This window comes from Conger conger, chromosome 9 (assembly GCF_963514075.1).
Source record: "Conger conger chromosome 9, fConCon1.1, whole genome shotgun sequence".
NCBI classification, from domain to species: domain Eukaryota; kingdom Metazoa; phylum Chordata; class Actinopteri; order Anguilliformes; family Congridae; genus Conger; species Conger conger.
The window spans coordinates 38,246,855-38,264,006 of NC_083768.1; the positions used below are offsets into that span (position 1 = coordinate 38,246,855).

At 41.8% G+C, this 17,152-nt stretch overlaps 1 protein-coding gene across 1 annotated transcript; it reads left to right on the top strand.

Annotated features, from left to right (window-relative positions):
- Positions 1–8,457: 8,457 nt before the first annotated feature.
- LOC133137919 (zinc finger C2HC domain-containing protein 1A-like) lies at positions 8,458–15,295 on the top strand. The gene is made up of 9 exons (XM_061256333.1): positions 8,458–8,565; positions 9,353–9,429; positions 10,787–10,897; positions 11,060–11,204; positions 11,422–11,552; positions 11,875–11,923; positions 12,724–12,817; positions 13,373–13,480; positions 14,078–15,295. The coding sequence occupies exons 1-9, from the start codon at positions 8,550–8,552 to the stop codon at positions 14,193–14,195; spliced, it is 849 nt and encodes a 282-aa protein (XP_061112317.1). The 5' UTR covers positions 8,458–8,549; the 3' UTR covers positions 14,196–15,295.
- The last annotated feature ends 1,857 nt before the right edge of the window (positions 15,296–17,152 follow it).

Below are 17,152 nucleotides of genomic sequence, written 5' to 3' on the forward strand. Positions count from 1 at the left end.
TTAATGCTGTATGTGTGAGTGTATGGTAATGGATATTTACACACAGGTAACAGTATCTCTGCACTGGCACACTGCAGTAGGATGCCCTCAGTGTGAACACTTTTATTTTGGACGCATCTTACCTCTTAGAAATGTTTACATCAGGTGATGTCACAGCTAACTTGGGAGCCCCCTTGTGGACAGTGTTGGCATATATAAATAAAAACACAAAAAACTTTGTACATATTTTACATGATCAAATGTCAAATACTGCAAACGGTGACCAAGGTCATGTAAAATGCAGTTTTAAAAAAGTGGGTTTCAAATAACAGGACACTACTACACTAAATAAGGATATCAAAAACACCCTACAGTTTTTTTTTCTATTTCCTTGGTAAAAAACAGAACCTGTTGGCAAAAAAACAAACAAAAACAGTGGCAGTCAATATACAGTAACAAACACACTACACACATTTTGTGAAGCCACATTTGATTAGCTTTTACAGCACTTTTGACAGGAAATCCGGCTGGAAGCAAGTTCTGGCAGTCAAGCCGCCTTAATCCACCTGGTGCCAACCGATGTCGCACCGACTAAACGTAAGATATAGAAAAACAGCTAGACCTACAACGGTGCGTTCCATCTGTCGAGGTGGCGACAACATGGAGGAAACGCCTGTGCTGTACCACTCCAAATGGCACACCTGCCCGCCCAAGCCATCTCAACCCAACGGATATCTCATTAAAACTCTATCCCTTCCCATGCTAAACTGCTGGGAGTGGGGAAACCCCACTCTGGTCTACGGAAAGCCTGAGAGCCCAAATCTCACTATCTGACTATCCAGCTCTGCTCTTTAGGCTATTGGTACAGCGGAAAAAGGCTCTCCCATAGTGCTGTGGAGCCCGGGGGCATGGTCAGTCCCTTTCAGCAGTCATTTAAAGACGCAGACGCAGCCCGCGGCAGCTGGCTGCGTAGACCGGGGGTCTAATCCCCGGGCCTTCCTGTGGGAGGGGCCGCAGGGGCCCGCAGACCCCATGGTCTTTGGGGGGGTCATGTTTTTAGTGGGTCCCCAGCCTGGGCAGTTTTGGCCACGGGGGGGGGGGAAGAGGAGAGAGGACAGGGAGGGGTGAGGACTGGGCAGAAACGCTGGGGAGGCAGCAAGGGCTCAGGTCAGCTGATTAACTGCCCCCTTCCTGTTTGCCCTCTTCTGACTCTGCTGGATCTGACGAACAGGCGTGGCTTTCCTCTGAGTCATTGCCTTCACCTGGTGGACATAAAAGGGAACACACACACACACACACAAGCCAATGAAATTGTGCCCTCATTATATAGGCCTAGTGCCAAACTGTCAACACAAAATGTCATTAAAATACTGACCAGTGAACTTAACTGTTAAAAAGTATATGGTAAACGCATATATTAACATATGAAAAAGACATATTTTGTCAATGTGTGAATACAGCAGGGGTGTAAATCGTCGGAACTAACCGGCTTTGCGTATGTTGAGTTGGGATAAGCTCAGGGATAACTCCCTCCCTTCTATATCGGTTGGACTCTCCAGAATATCGTGTAGTGCATTCCTTCTTCCGGTTCGACCAGAGGCGATGAAGTCCGCATACGTCGACTCCACATCAGTCATTGCTAACACGTTTCAACATAGCAGAGCCTGAAAACCAATCCATCCACAAAAATCAACGTCACAACTGTTGAATTAGTAAAAAAAAACAGGTCCTGCACATTGAAACTAAATGTAACACAAAAATGCACTAGCTCAAAAGTTTCCATCAATGTAAAGACTAAAAATTAAGAATATACACAATATATTAATATTTAGACTTATTAAGTGTTCTGCTGCTGTAGCCTATCTACTTGGAGGTTTTATACATTGGGTGTTCAGAGATGCTCTTCTGCATACCACTTTTGTAATGTGTGGTTATTTGCATTGCTGCCACCTTCCTGTCAGCTTTGACCAGTCTGACCCTTCTCCTCTGACCTCTCTCTGTCAGGTTTTTCTGTTATCTAAGTCCCCAGCGTTTTTGCCTTTTGTTAACCTCTGTGCTCACCGTAGTCTGTCTGTCAGTTCTCTCACTCCATTAATTTCACCTGTGCCCCATTTAGTGTCTCTGCCTCCCACACCATATATGGACTTCCTTCCTGTTTTCTCCCAGCTGTTTCTCATTATCTGTTCCCCAGTACTTACACCTGTTTATCGTTTAGTTAATTTGTTAGTCTATTTAAACCTGTCCTTTTCAGTTTCTTGTTGCTAGTTCGTCTTAGCTGTTATTCTGCTTCCTGCCCCAGTTCTAGCTTCCTCTACCCCACTCCTGTGCCCTGTTATATTCTGTCTGCTTTGTTGATTAAAAAAATTAAAAAAAATTCTGGTCTTGATCTCTGCCTGTTTTTTTTGCCTCTGCTTTGTATTTTCTGGATTTGTACCTTTGCTTGTCTGTCACCTCAGTTTCTGAACTCTGCTTGTCTCACGATTACACTCTGCCTGCCCCACCTGTACCTGTCTGCCTGGATCTCGACCATTGCCTGTTTGTGGATTACATTTTGGATCTGCCCTGTGTCAATAAAGCCTGCCGTAATCTTGTCCCTGAATCTGTGACTGGTTCCCTTTGTCTGATTCCTGACACTCTCATTAACAAGGCATTTCTGCCCACAGAACTGCTGCTCACTGTTTTTGTTTTTTTGTTTTTTGGCACCATTCTCTGCAAACTCAAAGTCAAAGTCACTTAGATCACATTTCCCCCCCATTCTGAAGGTTAATGTCAACATTAACTGAAACTCCTGACCTGAATCTGCATGATTTTTTGCATTGCACTGCTGCCACATGATTGGCTGACGAGATAATTGCATGAATAAGTAGGTGTACAGGTGTTTCTAATAAAGTGCTCAGTGAGTGTATGTGAGCCAATTGTTTTACCTTAAGCTTCTGTACTTGGATGAAGATAAAATACCCATCAGTTTCTAAATTCAGGGATCTGGGACCATGTTAAGTGCATCTTTAGCCAAATTCTAATCTAGTGTAATTTATTATTCAAGAATGATTTCTAAAAATTCTATTTAAATTCAAATGAGTCCAGTAAGGCTCTGTCTCATATATGTAGGGTGGCCTGTAGCGTAGTGGTTAAGGTAAATGACTGGGACACGCAAGGTTGGTGGTTCGATCCCCGGTGTAGTCACAATAAGTTCCACACAGCCCTTGAGCCCTTGAGGCCTTGAGCAAGGCCCTTAACCCTGCATTGCTCCAGGGGAGGATTTTCTCCTGCTTAGTCTAATCAACTGTACGTCGCTTTGGATAAAAGCATCAGCCAAAATGACACGTAATTTCATATCTTAAATTGGAATTGTTGAATAACTGGTCTGTAGGCCACCCTTGATCTGAAATATAAGGTGATGGAGCTATGCTGTTTTGCATTCTGAACATGATGAAAATTCTTATGCCAGTGAGAAGCTGAAAATATTTTTCTTTTCTTTTTTACAGATGTTAGTGAAGTGTGAACTGATGCACAATACATTTTGTATGAGTCTCTTTTGCCCTTCTCCTCTATAATTAATCTTGTGCTTGCATTTTAAATATGTCTATGTCCCTTCAAAACCATATACACTCAGTGAGGACTTTATTAGGTATTTATTAGACTTATTTTTTAGACTTATTGGTCTGCTACTGTACCCTATCCACTTAAGAGGTTTGACACATTGTGTGTTCAGAGACCAACCACTGTTGTAATGTGTGGTTATTTGCATTACTGTCACCTTCCTGTCAACTTTGGCCAGTCTGGCCCTTCTCCCCTGACCTCTCTCATTAATAAGGCGTTTTTGCCTGCAGGACTGCTGCTCACTGGATGTTTTTTGTTTTTCACACCATTCTCTGCAATCGCTAGAGACTGCTATGCGTGAAAATCCCAGGAGATCAGCAGTTTCTGAGATATTCAAACCACCCTGGCTGGCAATAATTTCAAGGTCAAAGTCACTTAGATCACATTTCATCCACATTCTGACATCTGAAAAATAGCTGAACCTTGACCATGTCTGCATGCTTTTATGCATTTAGTTTCTGCCAGATGATTGGATGATTAAATAGCTGGTGTACAGGTCTTCCTAATAAAATACCTCTATTTTTACACAGGGCACCACTTATGTAGAGAATATGCCTATATTCTCGCTCTTGGTACCACTTATGTTGGCAAAGCAGTTATACTGCACAATGACAAATCAGTCTCAACATTTCTATTACCTAGAATATCTAACCCCAAATTAACCATAAATCACAGGAAACAGTCCCAGTCGCAAAGACCTGAGCATGTCCCTGTCACAGCAACAGTCCCAGCCATGCTGGACCAGAGTATACCCCTGTCACATGAAATAGTCCCCCACAAATGACAGCCAGAGCATGTGCATGTCTGGGAGGAACTGACAGTTGACTGACACTGCCAAAGAGTGAAATCTGCTCTTGGAATGAATCATAGCAGATATACAGCACCTTTTATGGAGCTGTCAGAAGAGTAGGACGACAGTGACGATCCTTCCTGAACTCTCTCACATTCACACTAAGATTGGATTTGGGGTAACTAATTTCTATTTACAGTTAATTTCTACTTCTACTTACTAATGTAGTTACAGTGACTTCGGAAAGTATTCAGACCCTTTCACTTTTTGCAGACTTTATTGTGTTGTAGATTTAATTTTACCTGGATAAAATTGCCATTTTTGCCCATCAATTCAATAACCCATAATGACAAAGTGAAAACATGCTTTTATAAATGTTTATAAATATATTAAAAATGAAAAACTGTAATCTCTCATTTATAAAAGTATTCCTCTCTGTAATAGGCTGTATTCATCCTTCACTAAATTCTGCCCAGACTCCCTGTCCCTGCCTCTGAGAAGCACCCCCATAGCATGATGCTGCCACCACCATGGTTCACCGTAGGGACGGTATTATCCAGGTGATGAGCAGTGTCTTGTGTTCACCGTAGGGATGATATTAGCCAGGTGATGACCAGTGTCTTTTGTTCACTGTAGGGATGGTATTATCCAGGTGATGAGCAGTGCTTTGTGTTCACCGTAGGGACGATATTAGCCGGGTGATGACCAGTGTCTTTTGTTCACTGTAGGGATGGTATTATCCAGGTGATGAGCAGTGCTTGGTGTTCACCGTAGGGACGATATTAGCCGGGTGATGAGCAGTGTCTTTTGTTCACTGTAGGGATGGTATTAGCCAGGTGATGAGCAGTGCCTGGTGTTCACTGAAGGGATGATATTAGCCAACTGATGAGCAGTGTCTTGTGTTCACCGTAGGGATGATATTATCCAGGTGATGAGCAGTGTCTTGTGTTCACTGTAGGGATGATATTATCCAGGTGATGAGCAGTGTCTTGTGTTCGCCGTAGGGATGGTATTAGCCGGGTGATGAGCAGTGTCTTGTGTTCACTGTAGGGATGATATTATCCAGGTGATGAGCAGTGTCTTGTGTTCACTGTAGGGATGATATTATCCAGGTGATGAGCAGTGTCTTGTGTTCACTGTAGGGATGATATTAGCCGGGTGATGAGCAGTGTCTTGTGTTAAATTTTTGTCTCATCAGACCAGATAGTCTTTTTCCTCATGCGCTCAGAGTCCTTTAAATGCCGTTTGGCAAACCCCAAGTGAGCTGTCATATGCCTTTTACTCAAGAGTGGCTTCTGTCTAGCCATTCTACCATAAAGGCCTGCTTAACGGAGAGTTGCTGAGATAGCTGTCCTTCCGGCAGTTTGGCCGATGACCCTTGTTGTTTTCCAAACATCTTCCTTTTCACAATTATTTAGGCCACTGTGCTCCTGGGAACACTCAAAGCTTTAGAAATGTTTTTTTATACCCTTGCCCTGATCTATGCCTCCCCACAAATCTTTCGTGGAGGTCTTGACAAGAATTGTGAATTGTGGGACCTGAAATGCACAGGTGTGTGTTCTAAACTATGTACAATCAATTCAATTTGCCACAGGTGGGTTCTAAACACATCTCAAGGATAACGCAAACAGGATGCACCTGACCACAATTCGGAGTGCCACAGCAAAGTGTCTCAATAATTATGTAAATGAGATATTTGTTTTATTTTTCATAAATTAGCAAAAAAAATCTAAAAACATGTTTTTACTTTGTCATTATGGGTTATTGACTGTAGACTGATGAGAAAATGGACAATTATCTCCACTTAAATTTAAATCTACAACACAATAAAGTGTACCCCGCGATGGACTGGCAACCTGTCCAGGGTGTATTCCTGCCTTTTGCCCAATGTATGCTGGGATAGGCTCCAGCCCCCCTGCGACCCTGTTCTGGATAAGCGGGTTAGGATAATGAATGAATTAATGAATGAATGAACACAATAAAGTGTGCAAAAACTGGAGGGGTCTGAATACTTTCTAAAGCCACTGTATTTACATTAACTAACCCACTTATTCTTGGCCAGGGTTGCTGGGGTGCTGGGGCCTATCCCAGCATACATTAGGTGAGAGGCAAGAATACACCATGGACAGGCGGCCAATCCATTGCAGGGCACAGACACCATTCACTCACACACTCATATCTCGGGGCAATTTTGAGTAATATGCAATAGATACACTACAATATATTAAATGTACCTTAAGTATGGGGGTTTGTATTTCTAGGCATAGTTGTTAGAACTAAGGCGGTTCTCTGGGTGCTGGTACTGTAACTAATTCAAATTTAGATGTGGTGCACTCACATTACCCCACAGATTAAGACAGTATTCTTGATTAAGAGTTATTTAAAGCACACTCAATCTCTATCTTGAAGTGCTGTTGCGGCAAAACTGCAGTGCAAAGGAACCAGCTGACAGTGATATTCAGAAGTTCCTGAAACATGCCTGCCTGAAGTCAGAAACACCTGAGCCCACACATGCATTTTACATTTACAATTCAAACTGATTTTTCCTATGCATCTTCAATGTGGTTTTCTCTCTGCGTAGGCCTATATGATCCCATTTACAATAAATGTTTGACTGCTGCTCACTCACAGACACTATCCATAACTGAGCTCATTATTATTATAACGGAGCTTGTCTCCTGAAACGTCCCCAGCTTCACCACATTGTAAGTAATCATCTAGCTGCCATTTACTGTGTAAAGAAAAAGCTACAGCTCTAAGTATGAAATACCACAATAGAATTACAATTGGCTGCATGCACAATCTTTGATTGGACCCAGGGCACAGGCTAACTCTGGGCAGATTCCTTCGTTTCCAACATAGACTGGTTCTGAAACCTAGCTGTGGCTATATACAAACGGGGTTCTCCGTGTGTCTAATTACTGCTGCACGCTATGTCAACAAGGCATATGCACATAACGATTTTTTGTTTAATTTATTTTATTCAACCCAAATAACAAGCGTATTCGTATCCTACAGGCCCATCTCCAAACAGCTTTCAGCCATTGTTCCGAAATAGTATGCTGCAGTATCATCATAAAGAACACATAAAAACAATAGGCGCTGACAAACTGGCCCAATTCAAGCACCCACGATATACTCCCAAGTCCTGAACGAACAGCATTCATTTTTTTCAGCTATAATTTCTTATTCAAGAGCCTCCAAAAATGCATGCGGCAGACTCTCTTCCATAATATGATATGCATTAAATAATATGGCTAAAACTGAATAATAGCGACAAAGCCCTTACCCGTTACAAACTGTCACAATCACATTTTTAAAATATTCACAACCTAGATTTAAATCGGTTTGAGGAACGCAATGTTGAATCGCTGAAGGTTCCACTCATGCGAAAGAATGCTGCTACAGCACCATGGTTTGCGACATGACGTCTACTTAATCGAATCAATTTTTAACCTGGAATTGGGGCGATTCTGAATTACTTACCTCCAGTGTTATGACTGATGTCCACTGCTGTAAATGCAACATCTAAAGCGATTATACAACAAAGAGCACGTACATAGACTATGTAGTCTTTAACAGCAGTCGCGTCATGACAGGGTTTCCAGCATCTGCCATTTCGGCTCTGGTAATGATGTCATGTGGTATTCCAGTAGTTATTTATTTATTTTCCCCTACGGCAGGGGACGAGGGGGAGCTCGTCACTGTAGCTTATAACAATTTACCAGACGATACTGTAATAAATAAATAAATAAATAAATAAATAAAGCACAGGATAACAGTTTTATGATTGTGGTGATTGTTCTTGTTGATTATTATTATTATTATTATTATTATTATTATTATTATTATTATTATTATTATTTAATTTGTGATCCAAGCTTGCTAGATAAAATATTGAGTTATTTTGCATTTGAAATAACGCATCACAGACCATCTGTCAGAGGATTCTGCAGTACCCGGTTTTATCACATGGGAGCGGTAGTTTACCAAGTATTTGTATTCGCTACAGCCGTTGGCCAGCAGGCCTAACTTTGAGCCCTGTTTTGTGATTTTTTTTAAATATTCTGGTATCATTGTTAAACAATGTGGCTTTGTTCGATGACAGTACTCAATATTACAAATAATGCGTTATAATACAGTTGCCATAGCAGCATAAAGCAGTTTCCAAGGACAGACGATGGAAAGCCTTTGGGGTGAGCTGGCTAACCTTAATGTTAGCGATCTAAATATAACTTAGCTATAATTTAGACTTGCTAGCTATCTGTGTAAGTAACTTCTGCGAGCGTTGAATTGACGTTATACAATTATTGACTTCACATTCAACTATCTGTCTGACTTTGTTCTTTCTTCCTTTTTTTATTGCACTTAGAGACAATGAAATTGCTAAGATACTAGCTAGATAGCTAACGTTAGCTAGCTGAATCTAAACTGCGCAAGCTAGCTAGCTAACGTTAACTTAGCAATGTTAGCTACACAGTAGGGCACATTTTGTCATGCTATCAAACGAAATTGAGAAAGCCTAACGTTTACCTAGCAACCTAAACAAGTTACTCGCTTGACTCGAAGTAACTTAACTTGCTAGTCTAGCTAGCTAATTAGAACTACGTTGCAGCATCAGTCATTAGGTAACTGGTGTTCGCTTGCTACTGTGTTACTGAAATATAAGAGCAGGTAGATTTTATTGAAAAGTTTAAATGAACGTTTGGCTAAGTTAGCTAGCCTAGCTATTTTAGCTAGCTAATTTAGCTAACAATAACTGAGATTTATGTCCCATGGGGTTAGGTTAATCACAAAGCAGGATTAGTTCACAGAACCCGGAATACCAGTTTTGGAAGGGTTAATTGATTTACTTCGTGAACATCTAGTGTTAACTCGGTAATCCTTCATGATATCACTTTACCCACCTGTCCAAGCACCATGCAACAACGTTACATATAATCCAAATAAAATGCACTGCTGTTATTTGTTGGCAATGGTCAGCTGGAGAGTCATCGCATCAAAACGAGGTGCTGGAACCATGTGCAATATGCGGGAGAACTTTTCTGGCAAATGTACTGGTAAGTATATCATTATTATTATTAATTTAGATTATCTTGAATCTCCAAATGTTTGCCATGTTTAAAGCATAATGTGCCTACAGTCCATCACCTGATGGTTTTGAACTTCTTTAACCCCTTAAGTTTCTTGGGCTTGTGTGGTTTTTTGCATTTGCTTTTCGCGGCCAGGGTCCAGCAAACCAAAGGCATAATAATGCACTTCCAAAACGTGCTAATGTTCATTGTTTCTACTTAGAATTTCTCTGGAGGAATTATCATTGTTGCCTCTTTCACGGCTGCATACGTCTTCTACAAAAGTACTTGTACATATGAATGCTATTACGGTTTTTATAGGCTCTCCGCAACAAGAAGAGCCCACATACGAACTTCTCTGACCAGTATCAGTAATCCTGTTCCACAGTAAAGGGGCGTTATCCCCATCCGTAAGCAAAAAAATGCAATATAACCTCAGCTGAACCTAGAACCTAGTGGTAATTTGTGGTATTGAAGTAACGACTGAGAAGAATTATAGCAAATGACATTACGTTTCCAACGTGTATGGTTTGTTAGGCTTTCATAAAACAACGCAACTTTTCAATGAGACTGTTCCGCTTTGGCAAAAAATGTTCTTGAGATTTTATGGCTACAAAGGTCGACGTTTTGCAACAAATTAGCCTACGTCTAAATAGAGGACTTCCTTTGGGCGACTTCCAAGGAATCTCTAGCCTCTCGAGTATTCTGGAGTGAATATTTCTGAGGAAGGCAGTGAAAACACCTTTGGCATTATTATTCAGTATGCTTATAAGGAGCAAGCCTGCTTTTGAATAATAAATAGCATATTGAAATTGTGGAATGTGTTTGACTTGTTGATGGGGGTTGGGTATTTGACAAAAAAAACGTCAATCAGTGGACCTCAATGAATATATTAGTATACAAGATGTTATTATTGTGCTTATTTTTTTACAATCTCTTCGACCTGTTGCTATTTGAGGAGATCACATGGAGGGGGAGAGGTAGGGGGTGGGTGGCAGGCGGGGGAAGTACAAATGCTTTTTAGTAAGTTTAGTAAGCAAAATACAATATTCCACACATAAGACCATAATATAATTTAGTTTCCATGTGTCCATAATCCATGTGTCCATACTGAACATGGTTTGACCAGCTCATGCTATGTGTTCATAATCCATGTGTCCATACTGAACATGGTTTGACCAGCTCAAGCTATGGTTTGAAACAGCTGGTAGCTGTTCATTCCAAGCTGGTCAAAGCTGGAGTTTACGCCTGGGTATTGCCATGTAGCAATAGACAGGTGGGTAAAATGCCAGTGAAAAGTTTGGAGCACCAGTTAATATGTTTTATTTGAACATTGTCGACATAGGAGAAGCACACACCAATTTGCAAGAAAACAGCAGCTAAAAAGAGGAAAGTCTTCGACTCCAGTCAGCAGAGGTCAGAGGGAAGTGATTCGTTATTGTTTCGTAAATCTAAGGTAAGGGAGTGCTGTTTTTTCGGATGTTTCTCTCCTGCTCTACCAGTTTGGCTCAAGAGTGCTATGGAGATTTCCTGAGTTCTGCTTCATACCATGGCAGTTTAATCGCTGGGTGCTTCGGTTCGTTGCTGAGCTTCACCTTGGTGAAACGGTTCATTCCAGGGGCAGGAGCCGGTTCAGAAGCAGTCAAACTGGCGCTGGAAACACCAGGAATTGATCAGGACCATCCATGCCACGAAGGGTCTGGCTTGCGCAATGAAGGCTGGAGGCCCTCTGCCTCCACCTCCACCTCCTTTATCTAACCCAGGTACCTTCTCCTAATGTGCCGTTCTAATTCTTCTCTGGCAACGTTTCATAATATTCCAGTGTTCCTGGATACATTTTTCCCATGTCTTTTTGCAAAAAGTGGCCCCAAGTGCCTTTATCGGTTCGTATGAACTAGGCATAGCATAAGGAAAGTTGCCCCGTGTAAGTCCACGCTCAGAGCGGCTTTTCAGAAAGCTAACCTTGACTGATCGGTTCAGATTACATCCAGTGCCCGTGCTGTCTGCGGAAGTTCAATGAGGCTGCCGCAGAGAGGCACATCAACTTCTGCAAGCAGCAAGCCTTACGCCTGCAGAACCACAACAGAGGGAGATCCCCAGCCAAGCCACAGGTACACCACTACAGCGTTAGTGCGCTGGACACCAGAGGGTGGCAGGCTGAAGTCCCAGGCCACTGCAACAGCGGGCGCTTAACCCAAGCGGCTCCTGCAAATGTTTAGCTGTGTTAACGGATGTGTGACGAGGGTCTGCTATGTCAGCACTGTGTAAGGGCCATACGCGCAGGCACATTGTATTGCTAAGGTGAACAAAAATCTAATTAAATGGTTAACAGCAAGTTAGAGGCATGTAGGGTTTTTTCTTTCTCCTGCTGTTTGCTGAACTGTTTCTGAACTCTTTGTAAGGAAAGGGTTGTGTCTGTTTCTCTGTTAACAGTACAAACCTCCCCCAATTAAGAAGGCAAACTCTGGACAGAATGCTGGAGGTAAGAGTTTGGAAGGAGGCCAGCGCACTTCTGGTCCTGGTGGCCGCAGTGTCTGTTAGGCTACACAACCTGGGTTCTGGAAGGCTGCAGTGTTTATAAAGCTACTAAATCCTAGCCCTGAAAGGCCTCTCTGTTTATAAGGCTAATAAATCCTGGTTCTGGAGGACTGCAGTGTCTTAAAAACAAGCAAAACCTTGGTCCAGGTGGGCTGCAGTCTGCAAAAGTTGCATCTTTCTGCGACAAGTCGGTTCAAAAGCTTCAATACTGGATATTCAATTGATCACAAAGTGGCCAATGAGTGACTCTCCCCTTGTGGCATGACGTACGTCAGCATAGAGTACATATTAGCGGTGCCCAGTCTTATCCGAAAAAGCAGTTTTTGTTTTGACCTCACCTCATTTGACTATTTAATTAGATTGTATCAGGTGGTTTTGCAGCGATTCTCCTTTGTTGCTTTTTGTTTTTGACTTTTTATTGTTTCTGAACTGAAACGCACATTTCCATTGCTGCCTTTGCTTTAGCGTTTTGTGTTTGAAATTTGAATTCATTACTGGATTTGGAGGCCACCATAATTGCAGTACTCGCCATCACGGTGACGTATGCGTCCAAATAATTTAAGTCTCAAATATATTTAATTTCAAAAGGTAACTGTAAATATAATATGTTAAAGGTCATAACAGTAATGAACTGTAGGAGCTTTAGTTGTTGCAGCTCAGTGCTACAGTGTGGAGGGACAGTTTGTAGTGCTGAAGTGACAGGGCCTGTGCTCTCACTCTACACCTCTGTGTGTATGTGTACAGGGACCCCGGGAAGGAGGACGCCCTCTGCTGGATCGGTGAGGAGAAGTTTCTCCCCCTCCCAAAACGACTCCTCCATGACCAGCCCCACACCTGGGTGAGGCTGCTGTCACAACAAATTCTATCCCCCTTGCAAAACCTATCCCCTCCGGGGTCATGTTGTTGTGATGGCGTGTACTGGAGAATCACCACAGAAGGAGACCAGGAGAAAAGAATCACGGGAAACTGGTAGTGCAGGACAAGCCTTTCTATAATGAGAGAAAGAATACTTGTGATTTTAAAACATATTTGCTCATTTTATTCACTGTAAAGTGTGTTTTGATACTGAAAGGTTCAATGTAAATGCAATGCCCCCATATTCATTTATATTCATATGGTTCAGTTTATTTATATTCACTTTTACTTTACTTTTACTGTATGTGGGTAGCCTTTGACGCAATTACTAGTTATGCCAAGTCTATTTCTCATATTAAGCCAGTTGAATTCACTTCTGTCTCTCCTATATTGCAAGTGTCTCAGGATAAGATTTGATAAAGGAATGCAAAGTAATACATGTGAAGAGTGGAAGTATGATGAAATTGTCTGTCAGATGTAAAGGTACTCTGTCAGAGCTGATTTCACTGAACATTTTACCGTGTGTTTACTCTCAAAGTGCGGAAGCCAAGTGCCGCAGTTCTCCGGGGTCTGATCTGAACTTGCTGGAGGGGATTGGAGTGAAGATGACTCCGAAGGCCCACAATGCACAGCGCGCCACCCCCAGGTATGGAGCACAGCTTCTGTCCTCTGGCCCCGACGCAGGCATACATGGAGCAGCCTGTACAGTACTACTGTTCTCTGACAGCCTGGCAGGGTATTACTGTTCAACACGTTCATCTGACTGGATTCCAGTCTGTCGTTGAAAAAGGACTCCCAGGAAGTGCTTAGTTGGACATGGTGTTAACCAGCCCTTGTGAGGTTGATTGTGAAGCTCTTTACCTGGCCTGCTTTCTAATAGATATATGTGAGGTGCCATTTATTAGTGCACTTACTGTATGTTCTGAGAATAGGTGCCATTTTACACATTAAGATTCAGAAATGCAGAATCAGTGGGCTTATGTGGAATATTAAGTTATCTTAAAACACCATTACTCTTTGCTTCTGCCTTCATAATGTAATAATAAGTAAGAAAGTAAAAGTGACAACATTATCTGTACATATATGGGCAAGAAGGGCTTGGGTTCATCTCCTGGGGCTTGCCGGGTGTGATCTGAAGCCTGGAGGTTTAATAAGCTGGCCTTGGTAAAGGAGCATCTACTCGTCAGGCAAACAGTGTTCGTGTCAGACGTGCCTGACCCCGCCCTAATCTCCGCTCCCGCAGCGACGCGTGCTCAAAGCTGGCCAGGCCGGCCAACTTCTGCCAGGACTGCGGAAGCAGGTTCCCCTCAGCCCGGGCCCAGTTCTGCTGCGAGTGTGGACTGAAGAGGCTGTCCTTATGAGCCGGGAGGAGCAGCACTGAGTCCGTCTGTCTCAATGGCCACTTCCACCTCACCGGGTCCTCGCGTATTGTACATGTTGAGGCAAATTTGTTCTGAATAGTTTTAAAAGCTATTTTTGTTTTAACACCCACAAAAATGAATAGAAAACACAAAAAACTAAGGCACTGCCCTGTACATTAATCCAGCCTGGTCATTTAGGGAATGTAGAACATTGGCATGTCTCCAAGGTGTTCAGCCATAACAGCCCTGACCTTAGAAATATTATTTATGGTGCATTTCATTTCAGCTGAAAGGGTATTTCCCAATGACCGTACAGGAATATTAACGAGCGCGGCATTGTTCCCTGTAGAGTCCCATCGCTTGCAATTACTGTGTTGTATCCGATGACAGTGTAACATTCGGTGCTGACGTGAACATTTGTACCTATTACTTTGAAATCTATTAAATAATAAAATGGCCCTGAACAGACTGGGATCTGTATTCCGCCGAGCTGGGCTGCAGTCAGCCGATTAATAGAGTCTGCTCTTTTATTACATGCAATGTTTTTCATGAATTTCAAGGACAACCAAAATGATAAGTTGCCTTTCCTTCACCGTTTTATTTGAATTTAATTGCAATCTGCTCTGCAATGTGATTGAATACCCGTGGGGTTTTCTTTTTATTTATGTTTAAATGTCCATTTTTACATTAAAGTCGAAATTAGGTAGCTGGATTAGTATGAGGGAATTGCATTTGTTTGATTTAAGTACATTTCTTAATCTTTTTTTATGAGGACTACATTTAATAAGTATGATAGAACATTTATATTTATGGGTTGTTGAAATGCCATAATCTCCATTTCACGGTTTCTGTTTTTTGTACAAAGAAATCCCCCTTTGTATGGCCAAGTGGAGTCAAATTACCATATACATTTCTCTAGCTTGTATTCTGAGAGTACAGTACATATTCATATTTCATACAGAATGTTGCTTTGTGTTATTTCAGGGAGCTTGTAATTTATGCAGGATTGGATGCGTCTCAGTGAAATATCTTTGGAGCGAAAAGCACATTTCCTCAGTAAAAAGGCATGGAGGTGTCTGCTGTACCGAGGTTATTTTAGGTCATTCCCATGTTTTATTCTTCCTTTGATTCATTGTTATAATTGTACAAGGGGATTGTCTGTCTGTAATATGAGGAAATAAAGGAATTGAATTGTATCTTAACACCAGTGTTTGCCTAGGTGTCTCCGGTGTTAATCTAGCAGTTATGAAAAATATAAATCACAATCGGTAAACTGTCAACGAACGATTCAAATATTCCTCCAACATCAGTTGCGCAGTTTAAGGAGAGCGCTCTGGTTAAGCCAGATCGGAGCTTTGCAGTTAATTTCTTCCCCACTAGGTGGCAATCTATGCATAGCCACAGAACACCGCATCACCTCTTTCTCGGTGGCAAACAATGTCATTTCTTTTACTACTGATAAAACTGAAAGAATGTTTTAAAATATGATAGCATCTCCTTGGAAACCATTATTCCATTCGGGTGTCTAAAATGATTAATTACCTACATTATATTGTTTCTCAAAATATAATATAAAGAATTTAGAGATAACGAACTGGTAACACTTCTAAGTTTTTTTTTTTGTATTTAAGTTTCCACGTTTTAGTAAGATCACCTTTAAGCACCTTATTTTTATTTCATTGTGTTAAAGTGGTTCATGTTCCTCTATGAACTCTTCATTAAAGAAGTTAAATTCTATCAAAGACATCCGCTTACTTGAAATTAATTTGATTCTGAAAAATTGAAATTAGGTTTTAACTTCAAAAGTGAACTTTTATAAAATGCAAAGCCAGTGGATGGATGAATCAGCTGCCAATCCATGATTTGCATTTCAATTTCATACCTGTTCATTGTGCGTTGACAGAACGCAAAAAGAAGCAGTCAGGGGTGGTTCGAATCCGGTGAAGTACTCCGTCCCCACCAAACCCCATTAATTGTGCCTCACCAGCCCACCTCTCGCTGCTGTAGAGGAGTTAAATGCCAGGCCTCGGATCTTAATCTTTCGCTGAAGGTCACAAGCAAATGAGTTTCCCTGTGTCCTGCGAGAATGGGCCTTGATCTTCGCCGGAGACTCAGCTGTTCTGTCAGCAGGCTGATCCAGGATCTGCGGAAACGAGCGTGAAAGGGATTATAGAATTCCTCTGCTAGCAGGGGTGTCTCACATGATGTCTGGGCATCCCTGGCTGTGCATGCAGTCGTGTGGGAAACCCGCTTTCCCTTGTCTTATTCTATTTTCCCAGTTGAAAACAACTCATCTAACTGTTCTTGCTTGTGGGAATAAGAGACGCGGAACAAACAATCGATGCAGTGTATGAGAAGCTATAGTCATTGATTTTTTGTTTGTCGGTCTTCTGTTTGCAGTGGTTATCTTATGCAGGCGAGTAATGGTTGGATTAATTGTGCTGAACAAAACGAGCTTAGATCTATCTAAGAAGACTGTTGTTGTTTTACCACACACAGGTTTCTTGCTTCCTTTGTTCGTGGTCTGTGTCGTCACGCCTCCACCATTTTCATTGTACTTAAAAATTCCAGTACAATAGGACAGTATAACGGCAGGCAACGGCTGTCATATTTTATTAAAATTAAGTTTTAGGAAACAGAAATAGCTTCACGGTTTTACCTGTACTCCAGTACTTGTCTTCACAAAATATAACTACATTGACAAATTTATGTCTTGTTAATTGCGTCAGGCTCGCTACTTCTGCTGGGTTCACAAACATCAGAGAAATGTAAAAGAAAGCACAACGCTATCTCGTTACAACATTCGGCTAATGTTCCACATGGAATTACAGTTGCAATTTACGTGGTTTAGCTACGTGTTCCCCTACATACGTATTAGCAAGTTCCGCGTCTGAATTGTTTAACAGGTCATTCGGGCTGTTCATTGAAGTAGCCTACCGAAGACCGAAACCTGCAAA

Excerpts from the sequence above, each read along its gene's own strand:
- LOC133137919 (XM_061256333.1), top strand. Across the intron at positions 9,430-10,786 it reads CTTTTCTGGCAAATGTACTG|GAGAAGCACACACCAATTTG; the intron begins GTAAGTATATCA and ends TTGTCGACATAG. Across the intron at positions 11,553-11,874 it reads GATCCCCAGCCAAGCCACAG|TACAAACCTCCCCCAATTAA; the intron begins GTACACCACTAC and ends CTCTGTTAACAG.